The sequence below is a fragment of the Melanotaenia boesemani genome, chromosome 14, assembly GCF_017639745.1.
Source record: "Melanotaenia boesemani isolate fMelBoe1 chromosome 14, fMelBoe1.pri, whole genome shotgun sequence".
In the NCBI taxonomy this organism is placed as follows: Eukaryota; Metazoa; Chordata; class Actinopteri; order Atheriniformes; family Melanotaeniidae; genus Melanotaenia; species Melanotaenia boesemani.
Window position 1 is genome coordinate 32224775 of NC_055695.1, and position 17306 is coordinate 32242080.

Here is a 17306-nt window from a genome sequence, read left to right on the forward strand (position 1 = left end):
TTTGTGGGTAACTTAGGGTACATGCAAATCTATGTTCAAATGCACACACACAAATATCTAGAAACTACACACACAACATAAGTTTACACATCCACAAATGAAAACGATGCACAAACATTAAAGTTCTACACACAAATGTTTTACCTTCAACCTCACAAATTTAAAACAAATCATTGAATATGTGTGCACGCATCACCTGGTACGCACAGCCAAAACGGCATTCACACACAGATCAGTTTGCAAGTGCATGAGGGGTTTTCAGACTTCGGGGAGCCTTACGGCTTCATGCGTACATGGTGCTTAAAATGCTGGTAGAAAGTTAGGCCATCTGGTTTTGACTAATCCCTGGCCCTTAAGGAGGTTTTTCTTCCTGGTTCTGATTCTGATGGAGGTTTTCCTCATCAGTGTCTCCTTGTGGAATTCAGGTGGAGGATTGAATCAAAGAGGAGATTTGATACAATTTGCTTAGCTGGTTATTATTTTATGAACTGTTCAGTATGAACACAGTTGTTATAAATTGGACTGATGCTGATCATGTCATGGATTTGTTTTAATCGGATTAAAATTGGACATAAGTGAACTGAACTGAATCCGATTGTGTCAGTAAAAGTGCCTTCACATGACCTCATGAATTGGCTTCCTTACAAATAAAGCTACACTGTGTTTTGGAACACAATGCAACACAATGAACTCTTGTAAAATATTCATGTCAATTAAGATTTTCCTGCTTCAACAAAGTACAGACTGAAAGAGATTTAGCAAATTCTTAAATAAATAAAATAGTTAAGTAACTGTCTTTTATTCACCAAATAGGCAGTCTTAAAAGACACCTATTCAAGCTCCTACATGGAGCGAATGGAGACAGGAAACAAGCTGGGAAATTATTAAAAGCTTTATTTAAGGAAATCTGAAAACCTTTGTGACTCAATAAAAGTACTCTACTACGAGTTAAAGACATGCACTTAAAGGCTTAGTGAAGAAAATGTCCAGGTACAGTATAAACAGATAAATTTAGCTGTTCAGGTGTTAAATGTACTCCATTATCATTGTACAGTGACATTTTGCATGAATATCACTGCTGAGTTAAAGTATCAGTATAATATGCAGAATGAGTCAAATTCTGCATCATAAAAATGGTTTGAACATTGTGGGAATGTAGTTTGTTCTTCAAAGTCAGCAAAGGGCTGGATGAGCTTCATCCTCTGCAGCATGTCAGCAGCTTCCTCTGCAAGTCAACACCGTTTGGTACCACATATACATCTATGTGTTGACAGGAAAACTTCTTAATAAGAACAATAAGAATGGACATGCAATTTATTTTCACAGCTCCAAACTCATAATGGATGAAAAACACAATTATATATAACACAACTGAGGAATTTTAGAGACAAAGAAAACATTATTGAAGGTTGAAGAAGAAGAGATTGGAGGCAAATAATAACAGAGGAAGCAGACACTGAGCAACACTGGCCTCAGATCAAGCAGAAATGGAAACAGAGGTAAACTGATTGCAGGTGATATACCATCTGCTTGACCTGCGTGCTTTAATGTTTAACTAAAGCATGACCTAATGTCCCCATACTTACTGTGAAGGTCATTGTACAAATATCCTAGACAAAGATTTCTGCTGCTATTTTCATGACAGGCACTTCAGGGCAGAATAAAATTGGTCTCTAACATATAATTTAGAACTTGTCTCAGAGTATTTTCACCATATGAATATATAAGGTCAAAAAATGAAAACAGAGTCAATGACATGTATTTAATTACCTTTTTTTAGCTCTTCTTTTTTCTTCTCATTTGCACACTAGTCACACGCCTTTGCTCATGTCCTCCCTTCGTAGACTTTTCACTGCTTTGAATTGACTCGCTGACATTGACACTGTGGGTGTTTGTTTCATCAGCATGTGGCAGAAGTAGGGGGAGGAGTGGAGGATTGCAAGAATAAAATTATCAGAGGGAGATGGAGAGAACAGAAAATGTGAGACAATGAAATTTGTGGAGGGATGAAAGAATAAAGATTGCATGGTGGAAAGGCAGAGAGACAAAGTGAAAGCTTGTTTTTAAACTCCAGTGCAACTGGTTTGCAGGTCAGTCTGCAGGTAACTGGGTTTGAAATATAATATTTAGGACAGCTTCTTTTCTCAAATTGATATCAGGAAGGCTGATTTCTCATCTTCTTATAATCTGTTTTCCATAATTGTTCTACAAAAAAACAAAAAAACAAAAAAAAAACAAAAAAACAAAAACATGAGCTGCAAATGAATCCCTAATGCAAAGCATTAAGCAGGATAGGAGTATGTATGCATGCTTCGGAGTGTCATACATACCAGAGAGAATATAATCAATTATTTATCTGTCATCTATCATTGAATCCATCGATAGTCTCTCTGTTGGGACTAAACACCTTTTAAAGTCACAGCATAAACATCCAGGACAGGATCATTTAATATGAGGTATTAAAGACTATTCATACAGTGAGGGTCAGAGAAAGTTCATGTAATATGCTCAGAAATTAAGATCAAAAAGGCAAATGATGGAAGAGCAGTCGTCTGCCACCCTGAAAGTCGGTGGTGTGATTCTAGGCTTCCCCTGATACCATGTCGAAGTGTCCTTGGGGAAGACACCGAACCCCACGCTGCCTCCTGATGTGTCTAACGGGAAATGAATGAGTGTGTTAGAGCAAAGTGCTGTATGAGTGAATGTGAAATGCAATGTAAGATGGTCAAGATGATTAAAAAAGTGCTGTATGGATGTAAGGTCCATCCATCCATAGATGTATACAAAGTTTAATCCAAAGGGTTTTTAGTTTTAAGAATCAAACAAAACGAGAAAAAAGTACAAAAAACAAAAAAAGGGGAAAAAGCAAAAAAAAAGGTGGTTATAAAAATCATTTGGGTTGATGTTTTGCTATCATATCATATCCAAGTACAGATCATAGTCTTCCTCATGTTCCAGCAAAACCCTTGAATGATTTATTACATTTATGCAATTTAGATCAGTTTCTTATAATCAGTATTTCATCTTTACTTGATTTGAGCTCAGTTCAGTTTAGTTTTCTGTGTTCAGCCTCAATTCAACATCATTTGAAGGTGCGTTTACACATCAGTCCACACAGTCCAATTTATTGTAGTCCAGTTATTATCCAATTAAAACAAATCCATTATATCAACCAAAGGTTCTGCTTCCTGAAGCCAAACCCAGAGCTGGTTCCACAGAGAGGGGTCTGATAACCGAGGGATCTGAATCCTGAAGCCAAACTGGGAGCCAGTTCCACAGAGAGGGGTCTGATAACCGAGGGATCTGAATCCTGAAGCCAAACTGGGAGCCAGTTCCACAGAGAGGGGTCTGATAACCGAGGGATCTGAATCCCGAAGCCAAACCCAGAGCTGGTTCCACAGAGAGGGGTCTGATAACTGAAAGTTCTGCTGCCCATTCTACTTTTAAAACATCTAGAAACCACCAGTAAACCTGCAGTCTGAGTGAAGCTCTGATAGAAAAATCTGGATCTTCAAGAGCTTTAAGATCCAGTGGAACTTAGTCACTGAAAACTTATATATGAGGAGAAGAATTTAAATTCTAATCTGAATTTAAGAGGAAGCCAATGATAAGAAGATAAAACTGGAGAAAAATGATCTCTCCAGCTAGTTCTCATCAAAACCCTCGCTGCAGCATTTTGAATCAGCTGGAGACGTTTCAGAACATCTTTGGGATTGAAATATAATCTGTTCATATTTTGGGATCATTCTTTTTCCGTAAAGTGATCGTGTTTTAAATTTTAGTGAAGGTAATCAGTAAGTTACACACATCCATACATCCAGATAAAAAAACAGCATCTCTAGAAGTCACTCAGTTATTGATCTTTTTCTGCATTCCTTAGACTTGAGATCACATGATGATGCATTTCATCAAACTTAGCTTTGTTCTGATGAGGACTGAGGCCGTTAAGTAATACTCAGTCCTGTCTATCTCCTCTCTGTCTTATTTTATACAGGCAGATGTATACTGTAGGTGATCTGGAAAAAAGAAAGCATCATCCCCACTTTCTTTTATGGTTGTATATTATTTGGATCTTCTATGTTGGGACATGCCTCCTCTTTCTTGTGAAATAGTTTAGTCATTCCCTAGATTCCTCATTTACAGACATGGACAAAATTGTTGGTATCCTTCGGTTAATGAAAGAAAAACTCACAATAATCACAGAAATAACTTGAATCTGACAAAAGTAATAATAAATAAAAATTCTATGAAATTTAACCAGTGAAAGTCAGACGTTGCTTTTAAACTATGCTTTAACAGAATTATTTAAAAAAGTAAACTCATGAAACAGGCCTGGACAAAAATGATGGTACCCCTAACTTAATAATTTGTAACACAACCTTTTGAGGCAATCACTGCAATCCAACGATTCCTGTAACTGTCAGTGAGACTTCTGCACCTCTCAGCAGGTATTTTAATCCACTCCTCATAAGCAAACTGCTCCAGTTGTCTCAGGTTTGAAGGGAGCCTTTTCCAGAAGTCATGTTTCAGCTCCTTCCAAAGATGCTTAATAGGATTTAGTTCAGGGCTCATAGAAGCCACTTTAGAATAGTCCATGTTTTCCTCTTAGCCATTCTTGGTGTTTTAGCTGTGTTTTGGGTCTTTGTCCTGTTGTAAGACCCATGACCTGCGACTGAGACCAAGCTTTCTGACATTCTCTAGAATAGAAGAAATGTGTTGATTTTCTTTTTTTTTTTTTACTTTTAAGTGATTAAGTTTAAAAATATGTTAGATTTACTCCTTGCCTTCAAAAGAGTAGAATAAAATGTAAAGTTAGTCCAGACAGGTGTTCATGCAGCACGGCTGTTAATGATCAGAAACCCAGCGCTAGTCTTTGTAATTACTATGCACTGAAAAGAAAAATCTGTTGGATTTACATAAAAAAAGTATGGACATCGGTTGCATACAATAAAATTATGTTATGCCAACATGAATATTGCACATAATAAAATCATGTTACACCATAATGAATATTTCCTTTTAACTACACCTAAGAATTTTACATTAGATAAACATGATTTTATCATGCAATTTTCCACAATTTGTTCACATTTAATAAACAATAAAATCGGGTTTTAGCAGCCCAATTATTTCACAGAAATATGGATAATTTTAATTGTATAATAAAAATGCAATTGCAGATGATTTGTCCAAAAAAGCATATTTGCCAAGAACCACAAGCATTATTATAATTCATCAAACGCAGGACACTGAACACAAATGTAAGGTTCAACCCTTTTATTATTACAACTAGAAAAAGAGACAAAAAGTTTAATCTCTTTAACTCATTTACAATTACCTGAGCATTGACAAAATGAAACATATCATAAGGTGTTTTTTCTAACACTCCCTGAGCGCATTAAAGTGCTTTCTATGAAGCCCTGATTACGGTGCTCTGTAACAAGATGAAACAAACGAAATGAGGGGCTTGCTATTTATGGGGAAACAGTAGCAAAACAAGTAGCAAGATGCCATGTAAAACCACTCTTAAAAACACACAAAAACATTTTTAAGGCACCATCTCTACTCAAAGAGTCGGATCTTCAAGGCCTGAGCCCTTTTTGAGAGTACTTTGCCTTCCAACTCCATTAAAACTTTCTGGATTACCTCAAAGGTGTATCTAAGATGCGGAGGGTAGTCCAGGTTTTAGTTGTAAATAAGGCCAAACAGCATGGCAACCGCTGCTCCGACACTTGATAGGTCGACCACCATGGCCTGGCCTTCAAGGACCATGAGGATGTCCTCTTCCTCACCTCTGCCACTTTCCATTATGAGGAAAATTCCCACCGTGGTGTCCTCAATTGCTTCCTGGATTGCAGCATGGTCTTCATTCTACAGAACACAGACAATAATTTCAATAAAGTTTTATAGAAGCAAAATATGACCAATCACCACCTGCAGGGGAAGCAGAAAGGTTTCATAGCTTTCTTTACACACTTAATCATTTATATAGAGTGTTTCACAACACTTTCCAAGTCTAAATTAACATGTCATAAAAGTGTAAAAGTAGAACCTGTGAGAATAAATAAATAGTTTGTCAGGAGGCCTTCCAGACCCTAAACAAAAACTAGAGGAAAAAATATGATATGATAGTTAGAGAGGAGTTTCACAGCACTTAAAGAAAACCTGAGAAGAAACAGGCAACCATTTTCTCCAGGACCTTCTATTAAAATGAGGTGTTGGAGATGGGCCTGAGATTTAGCATTGATGTGTGGTCCAGGCTGGGTTCCTGAAGGAGTGGCTGGGCAGTTGCCTGTTTAAAGTAAGACAGAAACACCCCTGAATGCAGAGAAGAGTTGATGATGGTGAGGACACTGGGGCCCATTGTGGAGAAAACCTTTGGAAGAACATCAAAAAGGAGATGACCACATCTCTCAAGTTCATAATAGTGATAGATGAACGGCTCAGCTGTGGAGGAGGAACCGGACAGTTAACATGAGGGGAGGAGGAAGGAATGATGTTAGAGCTCACATTCATTACTATATTCACAAAAAACGCTAGAAAGCCATCACAGCCCTCTTTAGAAAATACAGCAAAAGGAGGAGAAGCACAGGAGACAATAGTTTTGATGGTCCTGTTGTTGTTCTTACTGCGACTGATGGATTCAAACTGTGAACTCAAACGTTTGTCCTTGTTAAGTAATTACATTCTGCTCTCAATAATACATTAGTTGGACTCACCTCGTATTCCATGAAGAGGTGTGCTGGGTCCTCCTGGAGATATATGCACAGTCCCTTTAGGATGAGTTTTCTTAGAACCTCAGTGTCCTCAGTCTGGAAAGAGATAGTTACTTTATTAACTGGTTTGGGACTTATGCAAATTTTCCAAATTATTTCACTCAACAAGGCCAAGGATCTAACCTATTCTAGATATGGTATATTTAATTAAAAGATTCTTCTGAACGCATTATTTTTTGTATAAAAACATGTTATCTCAGTGATCCCTGCAACTAGAGTGAACCTCTTTCTGCGACACAAATGAATGACTGATTTTCATCAGTGGCTCACCCACCTGAATAGTTGGTAGCAAGATTTATTTTTGGGCATTATTCCTTAATTTGATAATGCCAGATTGAAAAAAAAAAAGTTATACTGGGTCCCTTAACTTACAAGATTTGTATGTGGAACTTTAAACTGCAATAAAACTATGAGAGGTTAATACTTTTTCTGGAATTTTTTACATTTTCTTATTTAAGGTGTTTGTAATAAATTGATATAAAGACATAATGAATACACCTCAAAATAGACACATATTTCTCTAGTAGGGCATAATAAAGTTAATCAATCGACACTTGCCTTCCCAATCTCTTCCAGGATGTGCTTCAGTTTGGTTCCAATCACTCTTCCTCGTTTCCTGAATAACTTGATCATTTTGTCTGTGTGAATATCCAGCTGGGAGAGAAATCTGGACTGGAGCAGCATGGTGGTTATCCTCTTAAATTCCGCATTCATCTGAAAACACACAGATAAACCATTAATACTCAAAACTGCAAAAATTGTCAATGCAAAGTCAAGGGAACAAAACTGTAGCAGTTACATGTATCGTTGATGTTTATAATTTGAAGAAACATGCCAAAATATCACAAACCTCACTCATGTGAGAGAAGGCTGGCCATCTTGCCTTGAAGTCCTGAACCATTGGCTCCTCGGAAACTACTGGTTACACACGCGCCCTGCTATGAGCAATTAGCAGAAAGTGGCACGTAGTGCGCATCTTTTTTTGTGATGTTTTGAGAATTCATACCGTGTCATTTTTACTCTTTTACTAGAGTAGTGGGAAAAACTGTTACATTTTAAGCGGGATTTGTCACGGACTGAGCATCACGTTAGCAGGCTGTGTTGGGAGAAGTCATTCGCACAAGTGCTCCTATTCCCCCCCTCGTTCGCACAACAAAATATTCACTCGCATATGCGACAAAAACGGTCGCACTGTAGTGCCCTGGCCGCCAAGGGCAGCGGGCAGAGAGAGAACAGCATAGGTAGTGCTAACACCAGCATTAGCTTTGACTTGCTCAATGATAACAGATTAAAAACCTATACTCCGTGAAAACAAGCATTTTGAAGCGATGTCTCCCACTTCCTAACGGTAATTTGTTAGAGGAAATTAACTTTACCTTTTGCAGGCGACTCCAAGGTGCAGGTGCTTACAGCATCAGTGGTAAAAAATGGCAGACTCCAAAATTTCCCCTGGAGGAATGCTTCTCAGCAGACGGGGTTTCACGCTGCCCAAATTCAGGGGCAGAGGCAAAACATAACTATTTCATTTGGTATCAACATGACTTAAATATGCTGTAGTGACACCGCTAAAAATTAAGTGTGATCCTCAAGATTGGCATATGTTTCGAAGGGAAACATAAATTGTTCATGTTATTTATACCAGCTTAATATTTGTAAATTGCACAACCCCACCTTTCCCCTTTTTTCAGTGTGTTCAGCACACAACTTCTACCCATTCAGATGATTATAAAGTTATTTTCATGTTTCTGTGGTGAAATATGTGAACTGCAACTAAGAAAAACCTGAAACAGACAGATTAAATTCTGTATCGTTTTACCTGGATATCTGACCAAGGGGAGAATAACAATGCATTCTGCACTTGGAAAATAATGTGGTGAGCTATACCAAATGTTTATGTAAATGTACTGGTAGAAGCTTTTATTTATCCATTCAGAGTGGATTCATTACATAAAATGTGAGTTAAGAAAGGAATATCAGAAACATAATCTAAAATAGGCTGACAGAAAACATCCATAAAGTAGGTGGCTTTAGTTTCCCAAGTTGTTCTTACTCCAGAAAAAAAAAAAAACAAACAAACAAAACAAAACAGAAAATACAGTAAAAGAAAACAAAAATCTGTCAATCCTTTGTGTTTTCTGACATAAAGCCTTCATAATGCCCAGCTCCTGTTCTTGCACAGCACTGATTTTGTTTGCATCAGCTTTTGCTGAAGAGCAATAGACTCCGGTTTTTCCTTAGGAATGGATTCTGTATTTATAGTTTACATCCTGTGGGGATTTTATCCAAGGTCAGCTGTAGATTACCTATTTGGCTCATTGAGCCGTGTGTTCTGTTAGGTCCCTTTTTTAATGTGCATTGGTGATTGATTAAGCTAGTGTGTCTCTATGCCAATGCTGGCCTTGACTGATGCATACAAACAGCAATATGTATGTATGGATAGCTCTAGTGTGGAATGTGCGATCAATGCATGGACTCTCTTTGCAATAATTACCTCCTCCAGAAGAGGGGAAAGCCTGGGGGTTGATTATATATGTGTGTATTACCTTCCGCTTGAGTGTTTGAGTAAAGTCCTTGCTTCCCAGTTGGCTTTTTGAGTCACGGGTTGTTGCGGTGTCAGAGAGCGTGAAACTCCTCTTCATCAGCCTCCGATCAATGCTGCTGGTGAGCGGAGGGAGACAGAAGAGGGACAGAAGAGGGCGATAGACAAGGAAAAACAAGAAACTGGAAAACAAAGTTGAGGATTTTAAATGTTTATTTATTATTTATTAAATAATAATCGCAGCAAAGATTGCTTTTAAAGTTTTTAGAGTACTTATCTTTATTAGCCAAGGTTATTTCAAAGACACATATATACATTTTATATGTTATTTATTCATAATTGCAGCCCTATCTGGTAATGTGATTTCTACAGCCCAGCTTACACATAAATGATGTAACTTTCATCAGTTTGTTAAAGTAATGACTTTATGTCATATGTGTTCATGTTTCTCACCTTTGATTAAAGTATTCTTGTAAAAGGGGCTAAAAGAACAGTGTATGTGTAATATTTGTTATTTCTGTGAGATTGTACAGAACGTGAGGTCTGTCATCATATAGTTGGCTTTATAGAGTCACAGTTTGCTCTCAGCGTGTCGCATTGCCATAACAATTACTATCAGGTTGCCAAGGGCACTGTAACAGCAGTGTGTGGGAGCTACTGAAAACATCCTTATACTACATGTTCAAGCTGTCTGAACAGTTAACATAACAGTTGTGAGAGTTTAATCACACCAAAGTGACACTGTAGATATGATCAACTTTAGAAAATAGTGAGCTTTTATTTTACTTCAGGACAATGTCGCCAGCATTCTTATCAGAAGCTGCACCAGCACAGACATCGTCTCAAGTTACAGTTTTGTCATAAAAAAAAACAAAAAAAAAAACATATATTTTTTGCATTACTAAACTACACAGAGCTAAAAAATTTAACAAAAAAGATGATGAAATATACTCAATATACTGAATTAATATACCCTCCAGGCTGATTTATCAGGTCTTCTAGTACCTGGTTGGACTTCTTGGTATTCTTGGTTTGATAGATTCAACAAGGAAACCTTCCTCAGAGGGTTTGCTCCATATTGACGTGACAGCATCAAACAATTGCTGCAGGTTTGTTGGCTGCATCCATGATGAGAATCTCCACTACAATTTTGTAGCTGAAATGGAGACTCATCAGACCAGCAACGTTTCTCCATCTTCTATTGTCCAGTGTTGGTGAGTGTGTGTGTGAATTGTAGCCTCAGTTTCCTGTTCTTAGCTGACAGGAGACACCTGGTGTGTCTTCTGCTGCTGTAGACCATCTGCTTCAAGGCTGGACGTGTTGTGTGTTCAGAGATGCTGTTCTGCAGACCTTGGTTGGAACCAGTGCTTATTTGACTTCCTGTTGTCTTTCTATCATCTCCAACCAGTCTGTCCATTCTCCTCTGACCTCTGACATCAACAAGACATTCTTGTCCAGACAACTGCTGCTCACTGGATATTTTCTCTTCTTCAGACCATTCTCTGGAAACACTGGAGATGGTTGTGGGTGGAAATCCCATTAACTACTCAGACTAACAACCATGCCACGTTCAAAGTCTCTTAAATCTCCTTTCTTCTTCATTCTGATGCTCAGTTTGAACTTTAGCAAGTCGTCTTCATGTCTGTGTGACTAGATGTGCTGAGCTGCTGCCATGTTTGTGTTAATAAGCAGATGAGCAGCTGGAGCTGATAAAGTGGATGGTGAGTTTACTGTTAAAAATCCCTAATTTTAACAGTTTTTTGCATTCATTATTCATTCATTTGTTTATTTAATAATGCAGTATTTAAGATCTATACATCTGATCATACGTCAAATAAACACACGGGGAGTAAAAGTGATCACATCACACATGTGCTGTTGATAGTGACATTTTTGTGTTGCCAGGTCTGTTCTAATCAGACTATTGCAAAACAATGATTCAGAAAAGCACCATGAGGGTACTTTATGACGTTGACACGTTCAGTCATCAGTGAATTAATGGGAAGCAGTGCATGAGTAAAAGAGAAGTAAAAATATTTGCAACTTCTTGTATTTGTTATTTTTTTGATACTTGCCAGGTCCAGTCCCTTTTTACAAAGATAAGAAGATTATTTTAATGTGCTAAGGGCTTTCTTCTCCTCTTCTACTTGTGGTTGCCAGTTGTCTGAATTTCAGCTTTCTTTTAGTGTTGAACATAAAGCTGTTACTTGATTTTCTTCCAAATGAGCCCTTAATGAAGCACTGTGGAAGCTAGCCTATCGCTCAGGCAGTCTGTGTCTTGTTTAAAAGGAAAAAGGGGGACATAACCGGAATGTAGGAAAGAGCAGATTATGTTCATCGTAGAGGGTAAAAATAAAGATGGAAGAATAAAAGATAGAGTTGGGTGTATAAAAGTTTCAACTTCCTAATTAGGGCTCACACCAGCTGAGACCTCACCAGCGTCTACGGCCACAATTTAATTCACAGTGACAGGTAGGAGGTGAGGTCAGTGTCAGGACCTGCTTGTCAGCTGGCAATTTAGGATTGACACATGATTGAAGTACAATATTTCTCTGTGTCTTATGTGTGTGTGTGTGATAGGGGCTGTCATGCATCTGTCTTGTCTGATCTGATCCCCACTAACCTCTCAGTCAAAAAGATGCTGTAATGGCGACCCGGAGAGCAGGCACATCTGTCACTATTTGTTTGGTTTTTGCTTTGTTGTGTTTCCATTCTTACACATCTCATGTTTTTCCTTTAAGGCCACTTATTTTGTTTGTTTCATAAAACACATAAAACACTTTAACCTTGTGTAAAAAATGCAGATTTAAAGCCTCCATGTCCAACAAGAAAAACAATAGTATCTCTTGATTCAAGGACTTCATAGTAAGCAGAGATGTTCACCTGTCAAGTCACTTTTAGTTGTAATCAGTAATCTGCCATCTGGTCTGATTAAAACACCATCATATATGAGGAAATTAAAATCCAGGGTCTCCTTCATCACCACACTGATCATTAACTTGTCCCTGTCCACTGGACCATTTCTCTGCTTTTCTGACTTCAGGAAGCCTGCAGATGAACAGTGAAACGCATTCAGATCTGTAAATATGCTCCTTATGTATAAAATTTATGAGTTTTTTTTTACGTGTTTTTACCTAAATCCACCTGGAAAGAACTTTTTCTAAAATAATTCTGTAGTTTATCACTTTTTTTTCTTTTCTGAATGTAGACAGGATGGTCAAAAAGTTCCACACTACTGCATCAGAAAAATCTTTATAATCAAGTAAAAAAAAAGTTGAAATGACTTAATGTGAGATGATACTGAATATATGAACATTAAGCTTTTATAATGTAATGTAAAAACAGAAATATTTGAATTATTGGATCCACTATTTTCTAACATCACCAAAGCAGCAACAGCTGAAACCTGTTTTTCTAATAAACGGACCAGTAAAACCAATAGTTTCCACTAGTTCTGATGGTGTACTGGTCAGTTTATCCAGGGTGGGTTTTGATAAACCAGCAGCCTGATGGAAACAAGTCACTCTGTTTAGTAACCGTCTCATTCTTCTTCATTAGTGGAGCCAACCTGATGGAGTTCCCACTATTTAGGTTTACAGGTAGCAACAGGTTTATGCTGCTGTGGCTCTAAGCTCGTCGCTAACATATATGCTAAGATTAACTTTCATACTAAGGCCCATTTATGCTTGATGCAGAAGACATACGCAGACGGACTAACAGTTTCATTCGTCTTCTGCATCGGTTCCACGCTTAATTTGGCCAGTTTATTAGGGAGCTTAGCCATCCGTAGCTTGATGCACAAGACAGAGCAATACCACCAGAAATCATGGGGGGCAGTGCTGAGCAGAAAAGATAATATGCTGCAGGCAAAAGAAACAAACCAAAGAAGAAGAAGGGTTCAAGAAGGGAGCAAAAACGCAGAATGAGAATGAAGACGAGGACAACAACTATAGAAATTGTGCAAACTTTTGAAGAAAGCAAATGTGAGTGTTTTGGGCAGCTGTATTAGATTCCATAATTTTTACTATTAGTCAAAGTTCATAGTGAAAACGATGGAATCTAATATGGCTGCCAACCTTTGATGTCACAATTTGAAATTAGATGAGTAATTTTAGTGCCATCATAGACTGGTTCATAGTCAACATTTTTTCTTATTTACAGCATGAATTAAAAACTTTTGCACCTAAAGTAAAATTATGAAAAAAAGTATAGTGTTTTACACAATTATTCTCTTAGAAATTGTGTTTAAAAGTTATTTTGTCTTCTAATCAGTTTCCTGTATTTTTTGTCTCACATCTTAATGTTACTTCATATTAGAGGCTGCAGCTGCGTTGTGGTGGCTGTGGCCAAGCTTGTGGCGTGGATATGTTCTAGGTACAACGTCAGCAGTTCAAAGTCCGTTTCTGTCCACATGTCGAAGTATCTGAGGGCAGGACACTCAGCATTGGTTTGCTCATCAACAGCGACTGCCTATGCTCTTTCTTTTTCTATGCGAATGGATGAAACCAAACAACGCACTCTATAAATGTAGTTGTCTCACTGCTATGTTCACAAGTCCTTTTTTGCAAGTCCATATCAAGTTTCAAGTCTTACAGCTCAAGTCCAAGTCAAATCTCAATTCACTGTTAGTTGTAATGCGAAATCTGCCGTGCAACCCTCAGTTTGGTCTGCTTAGAAGATGCATTATAACATCCAAGGGATGTAAAATCCGTACTCATCCTTTCTCTACCAGCATTTGGTAACAGCTCTGATTGTTACTCAGTCCCTCTCCTTTGATTTACTGAATGTGGAAAACCTGGAGATGAACAAGGAAATAAATTCAGATTAGTAAATATGTTTTAATATGAACCAAATCTATCTGGACTCACAGAGAAAATTTCGGTACTAATGCTGAAATACATAGCGTTTTTTTTTTTTTTTTCCTGACTGTAGAGAGGAGGACCAATATGCTGCACTTTAGTGCAGGATCACCACCTGTCCTGCAGGTTTTAGATGTTCCACATGACAGCTTGTTGTCACGTTCTGCACAAGCCTCCTAATGACTCATTAATAATTTGACTCAAGTGTATTGCAACAGGTAAACATCTATAATCTGCAGGACAGGGGCTCAACAGGTTGGGTGATCCCTGCACTAGCACACTAGAAAAATCAGGACATTTTTTAAAGGGCTTGAAATAACTATGTGACGAGTACAGAAAATATTTGTTTCAAGCTTTTTTAAAATTAAATTAAGAAATGCAATATCTAAGTTAATTTAGATCCAATACTTGCAGGCCCAATAAATATCGCTTACATTCCTAAATCAACAGCTGTACCTTTCTAATAAACAGACCCAGTAAATCTGCCTTGTTTACAGTGGGTCTGATCCCAGTTTGGTCCCAGTTGAAAGTCATCATGGTAAAGTCACAGTTTATGGAAACTGTTCAGTAAATGTTGTGTTCTTCTTATATTGTTTCAGTACACAAGTAGCAACAAGCTAATGTTTACACTGCTGTGGCTCTAAGCTCGTTGCTAACATAGATGCTAACATTAGCTTTCATATTACAGTGACTAACCTTTCCAGGTGTGTTTTAAGGTGGATGAAGGTGGATCCTGAGTCCTGGACTTTTATACCATAGACACTGCAGTTTGCTGCTCTTATTTTGGTCCCTTTTTATTAAGTTTTTAATACCCAAAAGTTACAGGCGCTGCAGCAACAGCTGTGTTCACTGGTACAGTCGATGTTTTGATTGATTCCATGTGAACTGTGGGCACGTCTGAGTGACGTTACGTCAAAGTTACATCTGGAGAGATGACAGCAGACAGGAGATCATGAAAAACTATATGATTGTTCACGGGTCTCAAATCGCGAGTATGAGACAAGTCTCAAATCTTTTGAGTGCGAGTCCAAGTCGATTCTCAAATCATTGGAAATGTGATTTAAGTGTGACTTGAGTACGAGTCCCAGACTCGAGTCGCCATCTTTGCTGCTGTGAGATTTCTCACAATGCATTTGCAAGGATGTGCTGTACTCGCCGTAATGTAGCAGACTGTATGAATCATCGCCAGTGACGACTTTATGTTGAACTGTCTAACGTTTTTGTGTAAAAACACAGCCCTGGAACCACTCCCTGAGTTGTATGCTAAATGCCTAACATTCCCCATAACTGTCTTCTATTGTTTGTCAGCGATCTCTTTATGCAGTATCCTTCCATAAACAGGCGGTGCATCCCTAGACAGCAAATGCCCCTTGTTTCCTAGACGTTCACATTTTGAAATAAGCGACTCTTGTGTCTTGTGCTTACTCAGCACATAGAAAGCCTAGAGTCAGCTCTTGCTTATCAAATCGCTTGTCAAATTCACAAAAGAGGGCTGGGAGACTGCTGTAGGACAGATTTATGTGTAGGGAACCAGTCTTCTTTTTTAAAGTCATTGAAAAGAAGTCACCGCCTTTAAAATGAAACCACCTTGATTTTGAATGCTGGAGGTTTTCTGTCTCATCAACATGAGCTACTGAAGCAGCCGTGAACGTTTTGAAACATCTCTCTCCTGTTCTCTGTTCTATTATGTGTTCAAATCATTGCAGTCATATCATGCAGTTTCTATATTATACAGTCGTTTTATGGGGTCTTTATTATCATTCACTTATACACAGAATGTCATGCTATAATCATTTTATGAAATCAAATTGTTGTGACTTATATTTGCATAATATTACTGGCTATCGTGTGTGTGTGTGTGTGTGTGTGTGTGCGTGCTTGTGTGTATACTTGTGTGTGTGAATGAGGTTGGTTAAAGTGGTTGAAAGGATTAGCATGATTATTTCCACATCAGCTGATGACAGTTTAAGGCATCATGGCATCACAATATCTGGGGGTCATTGCCTTTTGAGTGTGTGTGAGTGTGTGTGTGTGTATGAAGGCCTCTCAGTTCTCCTGCATGTCATGTACCATGTTGTCTCACAACCATCTCTTTAAGACTGCATGTTTTTGAACTTCTTTGCAATATATGTGTGTGTTCTGTGTGTGTCTGTCTTTGTTTAACATGGCATGTGTTTATGCTCTTTTATGCACAGGGAACTTGAGATATAATGTCAGGAAGTGAGAAAATGTTGGTTTTACTGAAGAAGCAGCAGAGCACTCCGCTTGTTAAACTCATTGTTTTGAAGCATTTTTGCTTCTCTGTAAATTGAAATTGAAATACATTCAGCAGCAGGTGAGAGTCTGCAGACTCTGTGTGTTTTAGCCTAAACAAAGTTAAAGTCCTGAGTAATAACAGGTGGAGCTGGTCACTGCCTCTTTTGACTGCTGTCTTTGTTTACAATCAGCTTTTTCTTTGCCATGCAGATAATTTTTAATTGTTATCATGATGCCTCTCTTATGTACAATTCATGCTATAATATCCACTGTTTTAGAAAACTTTGTCTTTTTATCCTGTGAGTTTATCTTCAGTTAATTCTTCATTTTTAACAAAGAGCTAATATTTTTTTGCTTCTTTTTCAAAATCCCTCTTTTCTTGCTCTGTAACTATCTTAAACTGCAAATTCCGACTGTAAACGTTTGAAATGGACACTGTGGTGATGTCTTCCCAGTCACTTTTTCTTTAAACAAGGGCTGTGAAAACTTTAATCACTGACAAACTTTCTCATCTTTTGAGAGCATCTTTTGAAAGCTATGTGTGTTCTTGATCACCTTGTTTTCCTCCATCTTCTCCTTCTTGGTCCTATAGGTCCCCTTACAAAGAAACACACTGATGATTTAGGTGATAATGACCGCACGGACGATGAAGGTATTTTTTCCCCAATGCCAATCTGATTTGCATGACAAGGGAAACCAAACTTACCCTTTCTCCTCCAATTTTTTATCTTCTTTGATTTTCTTACATTTCTTGTCCCTTTTTTGAAAGTACTGGACATTTTCTTTTTGCTCTTTACTCGTAAAATCTTTTTTGGGCTGGATGTGTTTTGTCCTTTTCAGCTTGATGTCTAAAGTTTACATGTCTCCCACCATTCT

The 17306-nt window shown here is 37.9% G+C and overlaps 1 protein-coding gene across 8 annotated transcripts in view; it reads left to right on the top strand.

Annotated features, from left to right (window-relative positions):
• Positions 1–17306, top strand: part of nlgn1 (neuroligin 1) — a 327369-nt gene that overhangs the window by 114527 nt on the left and 195536 nt on the right. For 3 of the 8 annotated variants that reach the window (XM_042006515.1, XM_042006518.1, XM_042006516.1), the window contains one exon: positions 17023–17082. The exons of 4 other annotated variants lie outside the window; for them this stretch is intronic. In XM_042006515.1, the coding sequence (XP_041862449.1) occupies positions 17023–17082 (60 nt within the window). Of the gene's footprint in view, positions 1–1408; positions 1442–17022; positions 17083–17306 lie in introns of all 8 variants that reach the window. One more of the 8 variants, XM_042006522.1, reaches the window with a different exon arrangement.